Source organism: Lucilia cuprina, chromosome 4, assembly GCF_022045245.1.
Source record: "Lucilia cuprina isolate Lc7/37 chromosome 4, ASM2204524v1, whole genome shotgun sequence".
Taxonomy (NCBI): Eukaryota; Metazoa; Arthropoda; class Insecta; order Diptera; family Calliphoridae; genus Lucilia; species Lucilia cuprina.
The window spans coordinates 65,413,952-65,435,111 of NC_060952.1; the positions used below are offsets into that span (position 1 = coordinate 65,413,952).

The 21,160-nt window shown below is 29.6% G+C and overlaps 1 protein-coding gene across 3 annotated transcripts in view; it reads right to left on the minus strand.

Annotated features, from left to right (window-relative positions):
- LOC111680239 (synaptic vesicle glycoprotein 2B-like) overlaps positions 1–21,160 on the minus strand; it is a 132,260-nt gene that overhangs the window by 22,699 nt on the left and 88,401 nt on the right. For all 3 annotated transcript variants that reach the window (XM_046949838.1, XM_046949837.1, XM_046949835.1), the window contains exon 4: positions 12,283–12,404. In XM_046949838.1, coding sequence (XP_046805794.1) covers positions 12,283–12,404 — 122 coding nt within the window. The remainder of the gene's footprint in view (positions 1–12,282; positions 12,405–21,160) is intronic.

Consider the following 21,160-nt stretch of genomic DNA (forward strand, 5'->3'; position numbering starts at 1 on the left):
AACTTTAAGAGATAAACAAATGCCGTTCCCATTAGTGTGGTGTAGGGTGTATTTTGACTGCATTTGGGCTGCTTTTAAATTAACAATAATCGTTCATATCAAGCGTTAATTTTAGCATTAGCACAATTCCTTTGGCAAAATAGCCCCTGCTGCTGCAATAAACACTGCTAAAAGTTATGTTTTTCCTATAAAATTATTGAAAACATTTTAAGAAAAAAAACAAATTTTTCAATCGTTTTTATTTTTTTAATATAATTTTCAAGTGTCAATATTGACTTAACCCAGCAAACACAAAGAGTTTATTTAAAATTAAGAATAATTGATAATGAAGATCTTTCTTACATTGGTCAACTGATATTAAATAAAAATAGCTAATTCAAAACATTATTTCATAAAATATCGAAATATAATATCAAACAAAAATATAAAAACTTTTTAAACGAAAGAGTTTGTGTTTGTTGGGTTACATATTTTTCAACTAATACATTCTCACGGCTTAGGTTTTTGGCAGCAGACTTAGGTTTTGTCATACTCAGTTTCAGTTCTATGTATACCTTTTCTATGTTTTATACCCTACACCACTATAGTGGGGAGGGTATTATACGTTTGTGCTGATGTTTGTAACATACAAAAATATTGGTCCAATACCCACCTTAAAGTATACCGATCGATTCAGAATCATTTTTTGAGTCGATTAAGACATGTCCGTCCGTCTGTCCGGCTGGCTGGCTGTCCATGTAAACCTTGTGCGCAAGGTACAGGCCGCAATTTTCAAGATAATTTGATGAAATTTGGACCAAGCATGTTTTTTGGCACAAGGACGAAGCCTATTGAAAATGGTTGAAATCGGTCCATTATTTCACCTAGCCCCCATATAACCGTACCTCCCGATTTGAACTTTTTATGCTATAATTACGTCAAATATTCTGCTATCTCTCTAAAAATTGGCACAAATAAGTTTTATATAAGTATAAATGATACTGCAGATTTTCGTAAGGATCGGCCTATATTTGAGCCCCCATACAAACCCCCCTTCAAAAAATGACTTAAACGTCTAATTGTATCATTGTATCGCAATGATACAATTGTTTTATTGTGGAATATTTTTACTTATTATTGACAAAAAAAGAGATTTTCTACAAGAGGGTTCATAGGGGAGAAGGGGTAAATATGGACCTATCCTTATAAATTTTGGTAGATGAATTTACGTCTACTACAAAGTCATTTATGTAGATTTTAATCGTTTTATAAGTAATTATAAGTTAATTTTTACCTTCAAGTCATTTTCTGAAGAGGGGTCTGTATGGGGGCTAGGGTCAAATGAGTCCCGATCACAATAAAAATTAGTATTGTCAATTATTGTTCTATAAAACTAATTTTTGCTGATTTTCGTTGACATTATAAAACATTTAACGTACTTATGAGCCTAAAGGCCCGATTCAGGAGGTACGGTTGTATGGGGGCTAGGAGAAATAATGGACCGATTTCAAACATTTTCAATAGCGATCGTCCTTGACCCAAAAAAATAGTAATAAAAAGTATGTGCAAAATTTCATCAAATTATCTTTAAAATTGCGTGCGCACAAGGTTTACATGGACACACAGACAGACAGACAGACAGACGGACGGACAAAGCTAAATCGACTCAGAAAGTGATTCTGAGGCGATTGGTATACTTTAAGGTGGGTCTAGGACCAATATTTTTGGGTGTTACAAACTTCAGCGCAAACGCATAATACCCTAGCCACTATAGTGGTGTAGTGTATAAAAAACAATCAAAAGAAAAACACATAACAATGTCAAAAGTTAAAAAAATCAAAAAATATTAAATTAATTAAACATGCGAAATAAACCAATCAATTTGTTTGAATTTTCAATTCTTATATTTTCTTTATTCCACATTTTAAACTAATAAATAAACAGTTTTTTATAAAATTTTAGTTTTTTTGTTTTTGTAAACACCTGTTTGTTTTCGATTTCAGTGTTACCACTTTATCGTTTTTTATGCTAAAAGCGTTTGAATTTTTGTTTATATGTTGAAATAAATAATTGGCAATACTAAAATTTCTTACAACATTCGAAAAACATATGAAAAATTGTCGTATGAGTTGTATAGAGCTTTTGCATAGAAAATACGAACAACGTTGTTATGACTATTGTAGCAGCTGCTGACATACAACGCATACAACGCTACAACATCGATTGTGAATTGAACATATGTATTTTAAATCAGCTGATTGAATGTTTATCACTTTTAATGATTAGGTATTTATTTGTCACATAAAAAAATTAACACCTTTTGACTTATTAATTTTGATAAATAAGGGTTTGTAAGAAGTATAAAGAATTTTAAACAATTTAGATCACTTTTAATGTATTTTGAATGATGTTAAATCAAAATCTTTCCGAAATTATTTTATTTATTGATATTGTTAATTATCAGCCTTTTTTTATCTCGAGGCCATAAACATGTCTTGCTTGTATAAAAAAAATATAGATAGAAATAATATTTGCATAATTTCGGGTACCAATTTAATTAACACTTTAATAAAAAAATCTTTAATTTAAATGTTTATTATTTTAAAATCACATGTATCTATTTCCTTTTATCTATTCATGTACATAAATATGTATTAACATATGTACGTATGTATGTATGTGTACACCGTAAATTAAGAGGTCCAAATTAAATGTAACAGTAATTCAACTAACTTTAAATGCATTAAAAGCCAACTTATCAACTGACAATTTTTACATGGCGATGTCATAGGCGGTAGTCAATTATCCGACTCTGCATGAATTTTTAACTTATTTTAAAGATAGCTTAAAGTTCACTCTTTATTTACTGTCTTTAAGTTTATTGCAAGAAAGTCAACTAAAAGTCTTCTTTTTATTATCTACTGTTAAAATTAATTATATTTTAAGTAAATATAGGCAAAATTTATTTAACTCTTCGCTTTATTTTAATTTTTAAAATATTATTTGTTTATTCTTTTTTCGAAAATTATGCAAAATATGTTAAAAACAGAGAAAGAAAGAAAACTTATTCTTGAAGTTATTTATCGGCTCAAGTTCTTTAGATCCACTAAGTTGTTAAAAATACTCTGGATATAGACACATTTTTAACATTTGGAAATTTAATTCTATATGATCTCTTTTTACAAGTCTGTTGATTAGAATGAACTATAACAGTTTACTGTAGTCAAACTAACTTTTTAATGATTTCCATCGCACAGCGGTATAGGAAAAAAAAAGAGGGAAATAATTCGCTAACTTCTAAACGGTTACCGAATTACCGATTTTAATGAAATTTGGTATGCAAAAAGAGGAGGTGTTGTCGAGTTTAGGTCTTGAATTTGGACTTTATAGGCCAAACAGGGCCCGGCGGGGGGTCCTCAAATTTCGTATATAGAATCTCCTTTCCATTGATATATTACATGCCTACCTAATGTTTTTTAAGTGACAAATTAATTAGAGAAAACTCAACATCTTTTAGAAAATTTACCTAAGTAGTACTAATATTTTCATTTATAAGGTTAACTCTTAAATTTGTTACATATATTGATGAAAATAATAGTACTAGGTAAATTTTCTAAAAAATGTTGGGTTTTCCCTAATTAATTTGTCACTTAAAAAACATTAGGTAGGCATGTTATATATCAATTTAAAGGTAATTATGTCTATTTTTCAAAACTGTATATAATTTTTGAAAATTAAAAAATTCGCAAAATACTTTTAAAAAAAAAAGATTAAAAAATGTTTTTTATTCAGATTTTGCGAAGATACAAATTTTTCAAATTGCAATAAAAATTTTATTTATGAATATTGTTGAATGAAATTTTACATTTAGGTAGATTTTTTTACTCAAAATCCAAAATTAAATAAAAATTTCGAATTTTCTTATTAGAAATCCCGGAATTCCCAAAAAAGTTTTAAAAAATCCCAAAAATGGGATTTTTTGGTTTTTTGCCTATTATATCCACACCATTGGCGGGGTTATCGAAACCCGTTACAAAAGGATTAAGAACATATTGGGTCATATAAAACATGTCACTATAATTTGATATCGACTATGCGATTTGAGAATTTTTGTTCAAAATTGAAATTTCCATAAAAAATAGGATTTTTTTGGATGGTCCTGGTCCCCTCGGTATCAAAAATTTTTAGGTCTTATTTCATTTATCGTATTTTATGCAAAGTCAGCTTTCTAAAAAGTATATATTCTACATACATCTTCTTAGAAACTTTTTAGATAACCTAAAAAGAAAAAGAAAAAGATACTTTTTTCCCAAAAAAATGGAAAAAAATCGCCTTTTTTAATTTAAACTAAAATGCCTATAACTTTGGACTCAGTCATGATTTTTACATAATTCTTTCACTGCTTGATATATAAACTTGTTGTTAAGCGAATAAAAATAATTGGCGAAAATCGGGAACATTTGGACCCGCTATTATCAAAAAACTAAAGTAAGGACGGTAAAAATTTTAATTTTCAAATGCGAATATCTCCTAAACTATAAGAGATAATTTACTGCTACGACTTTTTTATAGTGTTCGATGAGAAGATTCTATATACGAAATTTTTTAAATCGGAACTCAAATGAAGAAATAGGATCGTTTTAAAAATTTAACATAGCTGAGGTGTCCTAATTTGAGGACCCCCCGCCGGTGCTCTGGTTGGCCTATAAGGTCCAAATTCAAAACCTAAACTTGACAACACCTCCTCTTTATGCGTACCAAATTTTAAAATCGGATTAACCGTTTAGAAGTTACCGAATTATTTCCCTCTTTTTTTCCTATACCACTGTGCATCGATTTAAATTACCAAATTTAAAATAAAATACTCCGAGTTTTGTAATATTCAATTTTTTGTAGTCGACTACCACCTGATGAAAGTCTGTCCTTTTTTCTAAAAATGTTTTTACCCAAAATGTTTACATGTTAAAGTTCTTCGATGAATGCCCTAAATAATCATATTGACACCAAAGTGACTCCGACAAAACTGTTATATCTTCTCAGATGTACTAATGTTTTCTTCATTCCGCCTACTTTTCCTAAAAATATTCTTATGGATGTCAAAGTTGTCCTTAGAAAATTTGAGGGCTCTAATTGTACTAGCTTCCGAGAAATACGATTTTAAATAGTTACTTAATACTTGAAGTTTCGAAGTAAAATATAGCCAATTTTTCCTTCCATAAATACATACTAAGGCCTGGACAAGACAACAATTTGTTGAAAAAATGTATTTTATTAAAGTCTATGCTCTGTTATGTTATGATGACGCACACGAACAATTGCTTTGCTCTCAGAAAAACTATAATAGATAACATACTGTTGACATTTGGGGAATTTTATGTCAAGTGACCCAACTCTAAAAATCGATTTTGACGAAATTTGCACAAACGTTAGTACTATCAAATTAGTATAAATTTTCAGCTCTATCGGTCAAGAACTGCCGAATTTAGAAGGCGTCAGATAGCTATTTCTTTACTCTTTCCAAAAAAATATATTTTTTTTAAATTTAATTACTTAGTGTATTTAAGTTTGTAATTTCGTGTGTAACGCTAATAAATATTCATCTGATACCCAACAAAGTATATATATTCTGGGTCCTTATCAATTCTGAGTCTATTTATCACGCTCACGTAAAAACTAAGTAAATGAAGTCAGCCAAATTCGCCGAAAATATTCACTATTACCCTAAGCAGTTTGGTATTGAAAATGAAAAAATCAGTTCACACCCGGAAAAGTCATGAATCTAAATTTAAAACAACCTCGAAAAAATTAATAAATTTTAACACATTCTGATGTAATTTTCTCGAAAAGCATGCAAGATAATTCCATAAAAATCACCACACATTCTTTTCTGCACAAGAGCTTGATCATTGCTGAAAATTGCCATCGGTCCACAATTTAATATACCTCCCATATTCCCGGAAAATGGGTTTTTTGTTAATAACTTCTGTATCATCACAAAATTTTACAAGTTAAAATCCTATGTCAATAGAATTCCTTCAGAGGAAAAATTTTCTGAATCTGTCCATAAATGGACTTAGCTCCAATACAAGGTCCCCTCCCGAATATCACTTAAACGCATATAATTCATTACTAAATTAAGATATCTATATAAAATTTGGTACAAATATTGCTCTCATACAGATTGGGCATATTTTGCATATAAGGCCCCTCCCGAAAATCACTTAAACGCGTATAACTCCTTACTTAATTAAGATATCCATATACAATTTGGTATAAGTATTTCTTAAATACCTAGAAATATTACTGTGAAAGTTTTCTCCGATAGGTCCATAATTGGTCATAGCTTTCAGAAAAACACATAACTCAGGCACATAACTCATTATCAAATAATGATACCCATAACATATTTGGCATAAATACTATTATTGTACAGATAAATGTTATTTTAACAGTTTTTGCACAATCGGTGCATCCTTAGTCATAGCTCCCATACAAGGTTCCCTCCCAAAAATCATTTAAACGCACATAACTCATTACCAAATATTTATATCCATACATTTATCAAAAATATTTCTCTAATATACATAAAAATACACTATAGAATTGTTTTACGATCGGGCCATATTTGGTCATAGCTCTCATATTAGGTCCCCTCCAGAAAATCACTTAGATTTAAAATATTCATTACAAAATAATGATATAGATACAGAATTTTGAAATTTTTGTCTTTATATACATAGCTCCCATACAAAGTCCTTTTACGAAAATCTCTTGAACACACATTGCTCATTACCAAATAAAGCTATTGATACAAAATAATTGTTTCAATATAGATACTATAGAGAAATTCGCGCCACAGGACCAGAATATATCAAAAAACTAAAAAAATGCATAGTACATACGTTTTTAAGAATTTTCCAAATTTTTTCGTTCATTAACTAAAAATTTTTACAAGTTATCACAAATTAGTTTAAAATTAGTAAAAGCTTTAAGTTACTGAACAGATATATTCTGTGCAAAGGATTTAATTCCGTGTATTTCTGATTGGAAATATCATTATAATTTTAAACTCAATTTCAAAAATATTCACAACCAAAAATTTCAATTGATTAGTTCTGAAATTACCCCTTCAATCAATGATTTTTTTAATTTAAATTGTTGAGATTAAAAGCAATTTTGGGAAACTGTCAATTTATATTTCAAAAATATTTTCAATAAATTTGATATATTTTTCACAGGGTTTAAGTTGAAATTTTTAAAGCTAAAACCTTTATTTATGCAGTTGAAAAAAGTACAAAAAATAGAGCAATTTTAGAAAAATTCTAAAAGATCGATTTCGAACATCACTTTTTTGGTATTGTTAAAGTAAGAATCGAAAAAATCTATATAAAAATTTGGATGCCTCAGTAGGCATCCAATCAGCCTGGGGGTTGTTGGTTCAATTCCTACCAGAGACTCTGATCTTAAATTTCCCTGCTCGGTAAATTAGATTGACTATAATTTGTAATTGTATTGTAATGGATAAATAATTCTTATCCCAACACTGCTCATTACTGCCTTAAAAATACTAGTATATAGATGAAATTCGACAATAGTAGGTTTCTTACGAGTCAAAATCTATCTAAAAATTTTATGAGGATCGGTCCATGATTGACCCTACCCCCATATAAGTCCCCTTCAGAAAATTAATTCAACGCTCATAAATGGCTTAAAAATACGAGTGTAGCGATGAAATTCGACACAAATAAATTTAATACAAATCAAATTCTGTCTACCAAATTTTATGAGGATCGACCCATAATTAACCCTACCCCCTTATATAAGGTTCCCTTCAGAAAATTACTTTAACGCTTATAACTGACCTAAAAATACGAGTATATAAATTCGACATAATTAAGTTTTATTCGAGTCATACGAGGTTTGATGGTGGGTATATAAGATTCGGAATAGCTGAATATAAAACTCTTATACTTAAGTTATATGTTAAACATCGTATACATATATCATTATAAAAGCTTCAGATTCCATTTTTAAATATACCGATAAATTTAAAATAGATTGAGATTGAACTAATTTACTGCAGTAAGTCATGACTTATAACTGATTAATTTACGCAAAACCTTTTTCACCCGTATCTTAAGATATTGCAGTTGTTTGGTCAGTTTTATTATTGAAATAAAAAAATGTATTCGTTATTCCTTTGAATAATCGAAAAATTTTCAAAATTTAGTCGGCAACTCGAATAAAAAAATATTGTAAGTTTTTAATCGAATAATTGACAACTCTAAAATGTATGTTCTTGTGCTGGCAAAGCATGATGGATTAGAATATTTGTGAACAAAATGGGCGGAATGGCTTTAGTGGGCGTGGCTTATTACAATCCCCCTATATTAAAAAATATTAAATGAGTATATCTGAGAAAATATAACAGTTAGAGTTCTCAAATATTGCCGGAGACTTTTTAGTGTCAATATGATTATTTAGAACAAAAATAGGGCGGACAAGCAGCAGGGGGCGTGGCACCTCCCATATAATTTAATTACAAAAATTCGTTTATATTGGAAACTATTAGAGTTAGAATCATCAAGTTTTGCACAAAGAACTTTAACATCCGTGTAAAAATTTTGGGTAATAAATTGGATGGGGGAAGCGACACCTCCCATCTAAATTAAATACAAAAATTCGTTTATCTAGGAAACTAATAGAACTAGATTCTTTAAAAATTGCACGAATAACATTAATATTCATCTGAACATTTAGAGGAAATGAATGAATAAATTTGAAATTAGAAACTACTAGAGCTAGAATCATAAAATTTTTCAATGGGCGGATTAGACATTATATTAAAAAATGTCAAATATTTAGATACCGAGAGGACCAAATTTAAAGTTTAGGCTGAAAATTATCAAATCGAATAGCCGATATCAGATTATAATAACAAATTTTATATGGCTCAATGTGTTCTTGATAATTCTGTAAAGGGCATCGACAACTCCGCTTCTTTAATGGATATTTTAGCTAAAACAAGTAATAATCTCTTTTTTGGGATTTTTCAAAACTATTTTGGGAATTGAGGTATTCATGATTAGGCCACACAAAAACAATTACATAAGAAACCATTTTAGATTCACCAACTGATTGAAATATTATCAAAAAATAGCATTTAAAACCATCATATTTTAAACACCAGGATGATCAATTTATGATTGCACTCTAATGTCATCAATAGGAATCAAAAATGATTCAATTTACTGATTAATCATCCAACAATCTCCCAAATACTAGCTGGGTACACACATATATACATACATTCATTCATACATTCATACATACATACATACATACATACATACATACATACATACATACATACATACATAACCTAAACTAGTTAGAGTGCTATATTCGGCTGAGCCGAATCTAAAATACCCTCCACAAGCTACTTTACTAATTGATCAAATATTTGTAGAAATAAGTTTTCTTATGTCTTTAATAGAAAAATCCGAAGATTTATTGAACATTACAAACGCCATTATCTTTATATGTTTATGGCGCTTAGCGATATTTAGTAATTTGCATGTATACATGTGTGTGAAAGATTTAAGAATTTTCAAAATACATATACATATATAATTTTGTTCTACACTAATTGATAATGCACCTAGTTAAATACAGTTAACACGTTTTGGAGATAAGACCAATGATAGACCGATTGTAATAAAATTCTGTCAAATTTTGTATTTTTATCGCAATTTAGTAATAAGTAATATGTCTTTCAAGTGATTTTCTGAAGGGAACCTTGAATAGGACCTACCACAGCTGTGTTATAAACCGATCGCGAAAAAATCTTGAATTATAATTTATGTATACAAAACTAATATTTGTGCTAAATCTTTTATCAAAAGCTTTATTTGGTAATGAGTTATAACCGTTTAAGATATTTTCATAAAGGACTTTGTATGGGAGCTATGTCAAATTATGTATGTAAAGATAAACTTTCAAAATTCTGTATATATATTATTTGGTAATGAATATTGTGAATTTAAGTGATATTCTGGAGGCGACTTAGTATGAGAGCCATGACCAAATATGGATCGATCGTAAAACAATGTTGTAGTGTACTTTTTGTTTGATATCAGTATTTTGTAATAAGTTATATACGTTTAAGTGATTTTCGGGAGAGCTGGGAGCTGTGACCAAGGATGGTCCGATCGTGAAAACATTTTAAAATAACATTTATGTGTACAAAAATAGTATTTTTTCCAAATATTTAATGGGTATCACTATTTGGAAATGAGTTATGTGCCTTTAAGTGTTTTTTTGGAAGGGACCGTGTAAGGGAACTATGAACCGATCGGAAAAAATTTTACAATATTATTTCTCTGTATATGAGCAACACTTGTACCAAATTTAATATGGATATCTTAATTAAGTAATGAGTTATGTGCGTTTAAGTGGTTTTCGGGAGGAGACCTTGTATGGGAGCTATGACCAATTTGGACCAATCCATAAAATCCTTTCACAGTAATATTTATATGCATATAGGCAATGCCTGTACCAAATATTAAATCGATATCTTAATTTAGTAATGAGTTATGTGCGTTTAAGTGATTTTCGGGAGCGGACCTTGTATGAGAGCTATGACCATATATGGACCGATCGGAAAATTTTCACAGTAATATTTATTTATGTGAGAGCAATACTTGCACCAAATTTTATATGGATATCTTATTTTGTTAATGAATTTTGTGAGTTTAAGTGATTTTCGGGAGGGGACCTTGTCCAATTATGGACCGATCATGAAAATTTTTTTTAATGAATTTTAATTTGTAAAATTTTGTGAAGATATCGACATTGTGAAGGAAGTTATTAACAAAAAACCCATTTTCCGGGAATATGTACTTTTGTATGGGAGGTATATGGAAATCTGGACCGATTCTGGCAATTTTCAGCAGGGATTAAGCTCTTGTATATAAATCAGGAAAATTACATCCGAAGGTGTAAAAAATTCTTATTTTTTTCGAGGTTGTTTTAAATTTTGATTCATAACTTTTCCCGGTGTGAACCGATTTTGCTCATTTTCAATACCAAACTGCTTAGGATAATAGTGAATATATTCGGTGAATTTGGCTAACTTCCTTTGGTTAGTTTGTTGGGTCTCAGATAAATATTTCTTACACACGGAATGACAAACTTATATATACCCTCTATCATCACTGATGGTGGTGGAGGGTATAAAAATGTTAAAAAAAATCTTTGTGTAAATCAATAATGTAGGGAACATTTAAGCGGAAACGACTGTATATGTTTTATTTTTTGGAAATAAATTCAAAATAGTGCAAATATTAAAATTTATTTTTGACTTACGAAATGTTTTGTTTTTTTTATAGATATATCCCAGTCGCACCTCTTAAAAAAGCCTTTAAAGCAAAAATATTATTTTTCAAAAAACGCAATGAGTTACATACATTAATTGAAAAATGTCAAATCTTGTTGAAAATTTGTGGGACTAACAAATTTGATGGAAATTTAATTTGTATAGATTTCAAGAGTTGGGTCACTTGACATTAATTACCCCATATACAAACCAATACACATATACAGTGGACGTCCAATAGTACGTACCCTCTTTATTATTAATGTCCAATAATACGAATGGCATAATTGTTGCATTGTCTACTCTATAGTACGAATAAAGACACAATTTTTATGTTCGATAGTACGAATAACGCCTTTTTATTGGAATTTTGGTTTTATTTACGTATGAATGAAGTTTTTATTTTATTATTTATTTTCATCATTTACAAAGTAATTTTTAAGAGAAAATTTTAAATTAGAGAATTGTTTTTGAAAGTGGTATATTCCATTCAAGTTTCTAATAAAAATTGTATGTAATCTGAACATGTTTAATACATTTTTGAACAGATATGTACATACAAATTGTCTTTGGAACACATATTTTTAAAAACATTAAAATTTAAAACCTTCTATATCTAATTTCAACCATTGGACTCACGATACTTTCAAAGTTAACAATTCGTATACGTAAATATGTCCCTTTTATGCCTGTTTATGTACAAGAAATTTATTTGAAATAATACACATTTATTATATTTTGTTTTGTTATGTAATTTTTCATGAAAAATAAAATAAAAATAAAAAATCCAATATTTTATGTGTATTATTTGAATTTAAACATACAAAATGTGTTGTTCAATAATACGAATTTTTCGGTACTACAAAAGGGCATGACGCTATATAATTCGTACTAGTGGACGTCCACTGTAAAATGTTTTTACTAACCTGGCAAAATTATAATTCCAAATGTCCAAAATAATTCCATCCAACATAAAATCTTTTCCCGATATTTGGTCGGCTGAAATTCTCCTAAATATGGAAATACAATGCCCATGGCTCCTGCTACGCTGTAAAAATACGATATAAAATTATTTAATATGTATAATAAACGTTTTATTTTTTTAGAACAAATGGCTCTTATAAAAATTTGTTTCTCGCATTTCGTATGTTTGTCCTTTTTTTGGTAAAAAACAAACATAATTTGGAATTAAAATTAATGTGTATGTACTAGAATCTATAGTACCAATTTTTCGTATTTACCATCTCCGATGTTAATGAAATTTCCAACACATATTAAAGTTTGAAAGTGTTCCTCAAATCAAAGACTTTTTGATCAGAATTTCGTTCCAGACCAAAAGTTAATGTTAATTAGTTTAAAGTTAATGTTGTTTTCTTCTTTTATAAAACAGTATTCTTAACACGCAATTGAATAAAATGTTCAAGCAAAATGACAGAGCCGAAAATAAAGTATGTAGTTCTATACCAGGTTGAAAGAAAGTCATTACTCGAGTACTTCAAGGTAATGCAGACGGCAAGTACATAGTCATTGAAAATTAAGTGGTTATGGATGTACAACTCAATACCATGTTTTTCCTAAGATATCTTACTTCCAAAAGGTTAAAAGTCAATTTTTATAGTGTATACACGAAAAAATAACCATATGCGGACACCACTATATGATAAAAGACCAAAAGTCATGCACTTTTTTAGTTATAGACACTCAAAGATTTGGGCCGGGTTGTATTTTTTTAAAAAAGTGATAATTTTCTCAGGCTCATATCTTGCAAACCGTTCGGAATTTCGATTTACTCTCTGAGAGAAAGTTGTTACTCATATCACAAAGAACCACACATAAAGTAAAAAAACACTATAAAGTAAAAAACGTTATCTTCATGATCAAAATCGCAAAAATTATTTTTTTACATTTTTCCCTTGTTCAGGCCTATAAGTAGCAAACCGTTTAAAATTTAAGAAAACAGTTAACTACAAAAGTGCACCTAAAATCTATAAAAAAAAGTCGAAAAAGTGAAAAATTGTTTAATTTTATTTGTTTTTTTATTTAATACAACATTGATATACAGTGTAAAAAGTATTATGTTTATAATGTTGATGGACCTGTACATGAAAATCGCATTTTTTTAAGTTGTGCACGCATTCAATGTTGTCCCGAGGAATAGCCTTTTATTAAGATTTTCTTGTAAGAATATCACTAAATCGATGCGTACTAATGTAACACGAGAAAAAAAATATATTTTTTTTTGGAATGGCACTTAGTTCCCTAAAAGCGATTTCCTGACCTCAGTTTAATTTTTGAAAAAAAAAAAAAAAAAAAAAAAACATTTTCCATTTTTTTGAAATGGGTCTCGAAAAATCCGCAATTTTGAGCTGATTACGCGAAAACAATTTACAAAAATGTATAATATTTTTGATCCACAAAAAGATTTTTAGTGGGTTGGAGAGGCATTTTATTTTCGCTTTTTATCAAAATGGCTATCAAAGTTGTCGTAATTTTTAGCTCATACAGAAAAATATTCCAAAAATTATTTGGTTTAGTTCATTTCAGAATTTTTTGAAATTTGTATGCCCCTTATAATACAATAAAAGTAATTTTTGCGTACACTAAAAACAATTTTAATAATTTTTCCCACGACAAGCTAAAAATTGCGGAATTTTTGGCACCCAATTCCAAAAGATTGCAGAAAAGAATGTTTGAATATATTGCACTGAAGATCTTTTCAAAAAAATGTTTTTTATTTTTCCCATATTTAGTTCATTGAAACGCATCGTTTTAGAGGTATTCCTCCTAAAAAGTAACCCTAATGTTGAAGTAAAGAAAAACCAAATGAAATTAAAAATTTTTCAGAAAACTTTTCATTTTTGCGACTTACCTATCATTCCTACGAAGTTCTTATGTGCTAGAAAGTTGTTTATTGAGATCTTAGGTATATTTTTGTAGTTAACTGTTTTCTTAAATGGTTCTTTGTGATAAGAGCAACAATAAGAGAGAAAATCAAAATTCCGAACGTTTTGCAAAATATCAGCTTGAGAAAATGATCACTTTTTTTTTTTTAAAAACAACACCGAGGCCCCAAATCTTTTGGGGCCTATAACAAAAAAAGTGCGTGACTTTGGGCAAAACTGGAAGACATGGGTCTTTTTATTTTTGGTCTTTAATCATAAAGTGGTGTCCAAATATGGTTATTCAACCATGACTTAAAAAATTACACACAGTGAAATGCACAGTGGAATCAATGCTATTTAAAAATGATATTTATATCTTAAAATGCAAGACCTGTCTAAATAAAATGTACAAGAAAGTTATTAAGAACGATTATGCATTACTGAAATTATACTTTAAATATGTTAAAAAACAACATGAGGAACTTGGAATTAAATGAGAGTACTTCGATTATAAAAATATATTCAATGTCTTTTTTAAATGAAACATGAAACCAAGTAAGAAGTTATAGTCGGGCGAGGCCGACGATATAATACCCTACACCTGTATACGTATAAAATGTGATTTAGTTTTCATAATATATACTTAAATAGGCTTCGTCTACGGTACCATAGAAGATCAAGTGCCAAATTACATAATCATTTTTATAACAAAACTTCAGAAACATTATAATAAATTGTTCTGATTGCCTACTTCTTAGAATGGGTTAATGCAGAAACATTTAAGATTTCTGAAGAGAAATCTTAAAAATAATGATATCGCTACTTCTACATCTAGAAAATTCAATAAGTATTCTTTCATATGTTTTGATAAGTCCCTTTTTATAGGTTCTTATCCAGTCAAGGCTTTACATGCAAAGTTTCATGTTTCTAGGTTCAATATTACAAAAGTAACTTTTTAAAACGAAAACGTACCGAAAAGTCCCCTTTGGTGTGTTCTCGTCTAATCCGGACTATACATACTTAATTTCATGTTTCTTAGCTCATTATTATAGAAAACTCATAAAAGATCAAGTGCCAAATTACATAATCATTTTTATAACAAAACTTCAGAAACATAATAAATTGTTCTGATTGCCTACTTCTTAGAATGGGTTAATGCAGAAACATTTAAGATTTCTGAAGAGAAATCTTAAAAATAATGATATCGCTACTTCTACATCTAGAAAATTCAATAAGTATTCTTTCATATGTTTTGATAAGTCCCTTTTTATAGGTTCTTATCCAGTCAAGGCTTTACATGCAAAGTTTTATGTTTCTAGGTTCAATATTACAAAAATAACTTTTTAAAACGAAAACGTACCGAAAAGTCCCCTATGGTGTGTTCTCGTCTAATCCGGACTATACATACTTAATTTCATGTTTCTTAGCTCATTATTATAGAAAACTCATAAATTTTGTATCGGATTTTTGCTCATATCTCCATTATCTATAGACAGAATTATTGATTATATATATATATATATATATATATCGCATTAAAGTAAATTTTACATAAATTTTATATTCTGGGTTGATTCTTTGATTATTTTTAATGAAGACAACTGACTATTTTAACATGGCGATGTCCTACGCAGTAGTCAACTGTCCGACTCTCCATGACTTTTCAACTAGCTTACAGTTAGTTACTAAAAAGTCAAGTAATAGTATTCCTACTACTATTAATTAAATATATTTAAAATTTAGCTACTAATTGCCTACATTATATTTCGCTTTACTATAAGTTATGATATTAGTTCGTTAAAATTAATACACATCAGTTTTCTGCAGAGGAACTAACAATAACACCTGTAAGAGTTAAAAAACTTTATTTAAAAAAATTTAGCAATTTTGTTTTCTCATTTTAAAACCAATTTAGCATTTTTCTATCATTATTTTCGATAGAATCTAGTAGCAAAAGTTTTTAAGACCTGCTCACACAATGCGTACCCCGACAAGGAAAAAGCAATCACTTGTCTAAAGTCAATAGAAGGGGGTGACAAGTCCCAACATCAGGCGAAATCAATCTTCCGTTAATGCGGAAGTGACCACCCTTATGATGTCATGAAAGAATTGCATTATTAATAACAAAGGAAATAGAATTTTCCCCAGTATATGGAGTCTTTTCCGATCTGTTCCATTCCCATGATCATAAAGATCGATCTACGGGATGACAGCAACCTTTGAATACTGACCTAACAATTCCCCAGCATATACTGGCGCACCACTTAGGGTTGCCAGCCTGGCTGGATTGTCCAGCTTTTATGATGCTTGTCCAGTTTCAAGCTAAAATTTAATTTTTCCAGCTAAATAAAATATTTTTAGTACACTGCAATAATTATACCCCGCACCTCTTTAGTGGGGAGGGTATATTGGATTTGTGCTGATGTTTGTAACATACAAAAATATTCATCCTAGATTCACCTTAAAGTATACCAATCGGCTTAGAATCGTTTTCTGAGTCGATTAAGCTATGTCCGTCCGTCCGTCCGTCCGTCTGGCTGTCCATGTAAACCTTGTGCGCGAGGTACAGGTCGAAATTTTCAAGATGGATGAAATTTGGCACGCACGTTTTATTTGACCCAAGGACGAAGCCTATTGAAAATGGTTAAAATCGGTCCATTATTTCACCTAGCCCCCATAGAACAGAACCCCCCGAAAATGGCTTCTGAGCTCAAAATTACGTTAAATATACAGATATATCGATAAAATACGGCACAACTAAGTTTAATAGAAGTTTTGATGACCCTGACAAATTGCACTTGAACAGCTGAATGTCGTAATAAATAATAGGTCTGTTCGCATACACGATAATTTGTAACAATTTGCAACAATTGTTATTGGATTCCGTTCGCGTACTTTCGAAATATTGCAACGAGAGAGTAAGAGAGCTGTAAAAAATAACAGTTCGTTGATAGAAATTTTTTTGATTTTACTGAATATTTTTTCATCAGTAAAAAATATCCAACTTATATTTACAACATATGTTTGATTTATGAATATTAAATTTTTTGAAAGAAATATATAAATTAATAACACACGAATATTAAAAAATTATTTGTAAGTATAATTATTTTAAATTTATTCATCATAAATTAGTTTTTAAAAGCGTTTATTTGTAAGGAACATTTTTAATTTAATAATATGTTTGTATCATGAAGTTTTAAAACAATAATATATTTTTAATGATACTACATTTTTTGTTAACTTTAAATATCCATTTATTTATAGGAAAAATCAAAGTTACAATTATTTGTTTTTAGTGTTTTGTTAGCGATTGAGATTTCAGAAAAAGGGCATTACCAATCTTTGTTTATAAACCAAAAATTGGATTTCGCGTATTTTTTTTGATATTTTTTTGATTGAGAGTAAATTAAAAATTACTCTCTATCATAAAGTTATTGTATATTTCTTACAGGAAAGTACGCGAAAAGACCTATTATTGCGAGCGATAGTCAATTTCCTTACGTACAGCTTACGTACTTATGATTTTTAAAATTTAAATGTAGCTTTTTCACATCTTTTGCTCTAAGTAGGTTAACGAAGTGATCGGGGAAAACTAAAAATATATTCATACTCTGTGGACTATAGCAAAACGGAATTGGTATATGAGAACCCCTGCATTTTTTGGTGTATCACTGTGAAACTATTTACACAAAACCAAAATTATCATTTTCTCAGTATTTTTTATGTCCAGCTTTTTTGCTTTGTCCAGCTTTTTAAAGCCCAATGTCCAGCTTTTTGCGAATCGGAATCTGGCAACCCTAGTCTCACTACACGAACGGTAAGAGAAACCGATCGGGTTTAGGAATCCAGCATATGCTGCTTTGTACACAGACCTGTTCGATGAGAGAATTATCCAACCCATTAGGTATAGGATATATCAGTCCTTAAACCAACATTCTCTCCCCGCGATTTTGGGTATTAAACCACAGCCGCAGCTTTTTCACAATAAACAATAAAATCAAAAGGCGCAAAAAAAATCGTACAAATATTTTCTTTTTCTATTGCTTCAGTTAATTATACCCTACACCACTTTAGTGGGGAGGGTATATTGGTTTTGTGCTGATGTTTGTAACAATCATTTTCTAAGTCGATTAAGCTATGCCCGTTCGTCCGTCTGGCTGGCTGTCCATGTAAACCTTGTGCGCAAGGTATAGGCCGCAATTTTCAAGATAATTGGATGAAATTTGGCACACACGCTTCTTTTGGCCCATGGACGAATATTATTGAAAATGTTTAAAATCGGTCCATTATTTCGACTAGCCCCCATACAACCATACCCCCCAAATAGGGCCTTTTGGCTTATAATTAATTTAAATGGTCTATTATGTTAACAAAAGTCGACAAAACTTAGTTTTATAGAACTTTAAATGACACTACCGATTTTTGTAATGATCGGGCTTCATACAAACTCCCCTTCAGAAAATGAATGTATAGTCGGCTACGCCCGACTATACATTCATACTTGTTTGCTATTGGAAATTGGGAAACATCGGCCGATGTTTTCACCTATACCCATACAAGCGGACCTCCGAAATACATTCTTGGTTCAAACTTCTTCCCATTCTTGCTTGTGTTTGATAGAAATTTTATTCTAAATCTCTTCTGATAATGTATGTAAAACAGTAGGGCCCAAAAGTTTTTTTATGGAAGAGTAAATACCAATACTTGTTTCTCTATTATTATGATTTTATTTGTTAACTTAAGTTGACTGTAATGTAACAATAATGTAATTCAGAAATGTTCCAAAATTTGGTATTTGAGCATTTTGTTTCGACATGTTTCTTTATTATTTGAATTTTGTTTTACATTTTTGTCATTTTCTTGTATACGTTGTGAAATTAGAGTCAGTAAATTGGAAAAATTAATTATAAAATGTTAAATATTTCTAAACTGTCCCTAAATTCTAAATTCTTCTGAATAATATTGTAAATATAATACATTAACAGTTAACATTACACATAACTTTTTAAAATTTATTTTAGATTTGGATCAATGGGAATCATGGAAATAGTGAATAAATCATTCATAATTTTATAAATACCGGCGTTATTATTAGTTCCCCTGCAGCAAACTGATGTCTATTAATTTTAACGAACTAATAGTATAACTTGTATTAAAGCGAAATGTAATTTAGATAACTAGTAGTAAAATTTTAAATATATTTAATTAATATGTAATTAATTAATACAGGAGGGAATACAAGAAAAACTATTACTGACTTTTCTGTAACTAACTTTAAGTTAGTTAATAAGAAGTTACCGTTAGTAACTAACTTTAAGCTAATTGAAAAGTCATGCATAGTCGGCCAAATCTGGCTGAACAAATGCTCAAATGGTCACACTGATCCAAACATAAGAAACAACCCACTAAACAATTTTTTCAGAATTCTTATCAACAGTCTGCACTTCGTATCCGAATTCCGTCAAAATTCGTTACGAAAATCGTATGAAAGGTTGCTCGGAATTCGGAACTTTTTATCTGAGGAAATTCGGAAAAATATGCAGAGTTGTCGGCACGAAATCTGATGTAAATTCCTGATCCGTTGTTGAAATTTAAGCAACAATCATCACATATGCTGATTTTGTTTACTTGATTTTCAAAGATCAACTGAGAAATAAAAGAAAATAAAAATTAAATTAACTTTTAAAGTACAGTTGACGAATTTCAAAATATAAACAGGTTTGTGCATGACTTTTATAAAAAAAAAACAAAATTTCCTTCAGATAACGTACAGAGTTGTCGCAAAGTTTTCTTACAAAGTTTTGCGATTATTCTGTAAAATGTCTAAAGGAAATTTATATTATTCGTTAAAAATTCTCATAAAGTATAAGAATAATTACAGAAAATTTCTGACATCAGACATGTCTGAAAATTTTTTTACTGGGAAAATACCCACTAAACAATTTTTGCCGAATTCGTAACGAATAAAATGACTGAGCAAAAAATATCAGAAAATGTGCAGACTAATCTTTTAAATATCTAAAGGAGATTTATATTATATTGTCGTAACACGAAAATTCCCTTTCGACAATGTGCAGACAAGTCTGATGTTAATCGTTTAATACTTCAGAAAATGTGCAGAAAAGTCTAACAAAAACTTTGCAGATTATTCTGTAAAATGTCTAGGGGAAATTTATATTATTCGTTAAAAATTCTGATAAAGTATAAGAATAATTACAGAAAATTTATGACATCAGACATGAAAAAATTGTTTACTGGGTACACAGCGCAATGAAACCAAATACATCTTTTTTCCAATACACAGTGTTGTTTATTTTTCACAGCATAAAAAAAATTAATTTTTTGGACGAAATTTTCAAGGCTGTCTTCTCGGATTTTTGGTCATATATCCTTTATTTACCGATTTTGCAAATTTTAAAAAGCGATCTTCTCGAAAGCATGTCTAATAGAATTATTGAAGTTTCGGATCTCTCAGATGTCTAGGGTCTTTTAAGAAAAAAAAACATACAGACGGACATGTCTTAATTGACTTGGCTCTGGCCCCCATACAAACCCCCCTTTCAAAAAATGGTTAGTACAGCTTTTTGCTCCGACGTCTGACTCCAATTCCAATTTCATTCATGTAAAATTAACAGCACGTCCTACGCCAGAACTCTAGAAATTAATTTTGAGCTTTTCATGACACAAAGTCCAAAAAAAACTAAATTTTCAGCAAGAAAAAGCTTATTAAATTATTACACTTTTTTTATAGTGTTGGTAGGTCGTAAGAAACGGAAAAAAAACATGTATATTACTTATTAAAGAAAAAACTTTAAAATATATTAATATTCTTTAGAATTTTATTGGTGAAAATATTAGCACCCCTATCAAAAAATTTTAATCGAATTTCTCTATCATTTTTTTTATAGATTTTAATTAG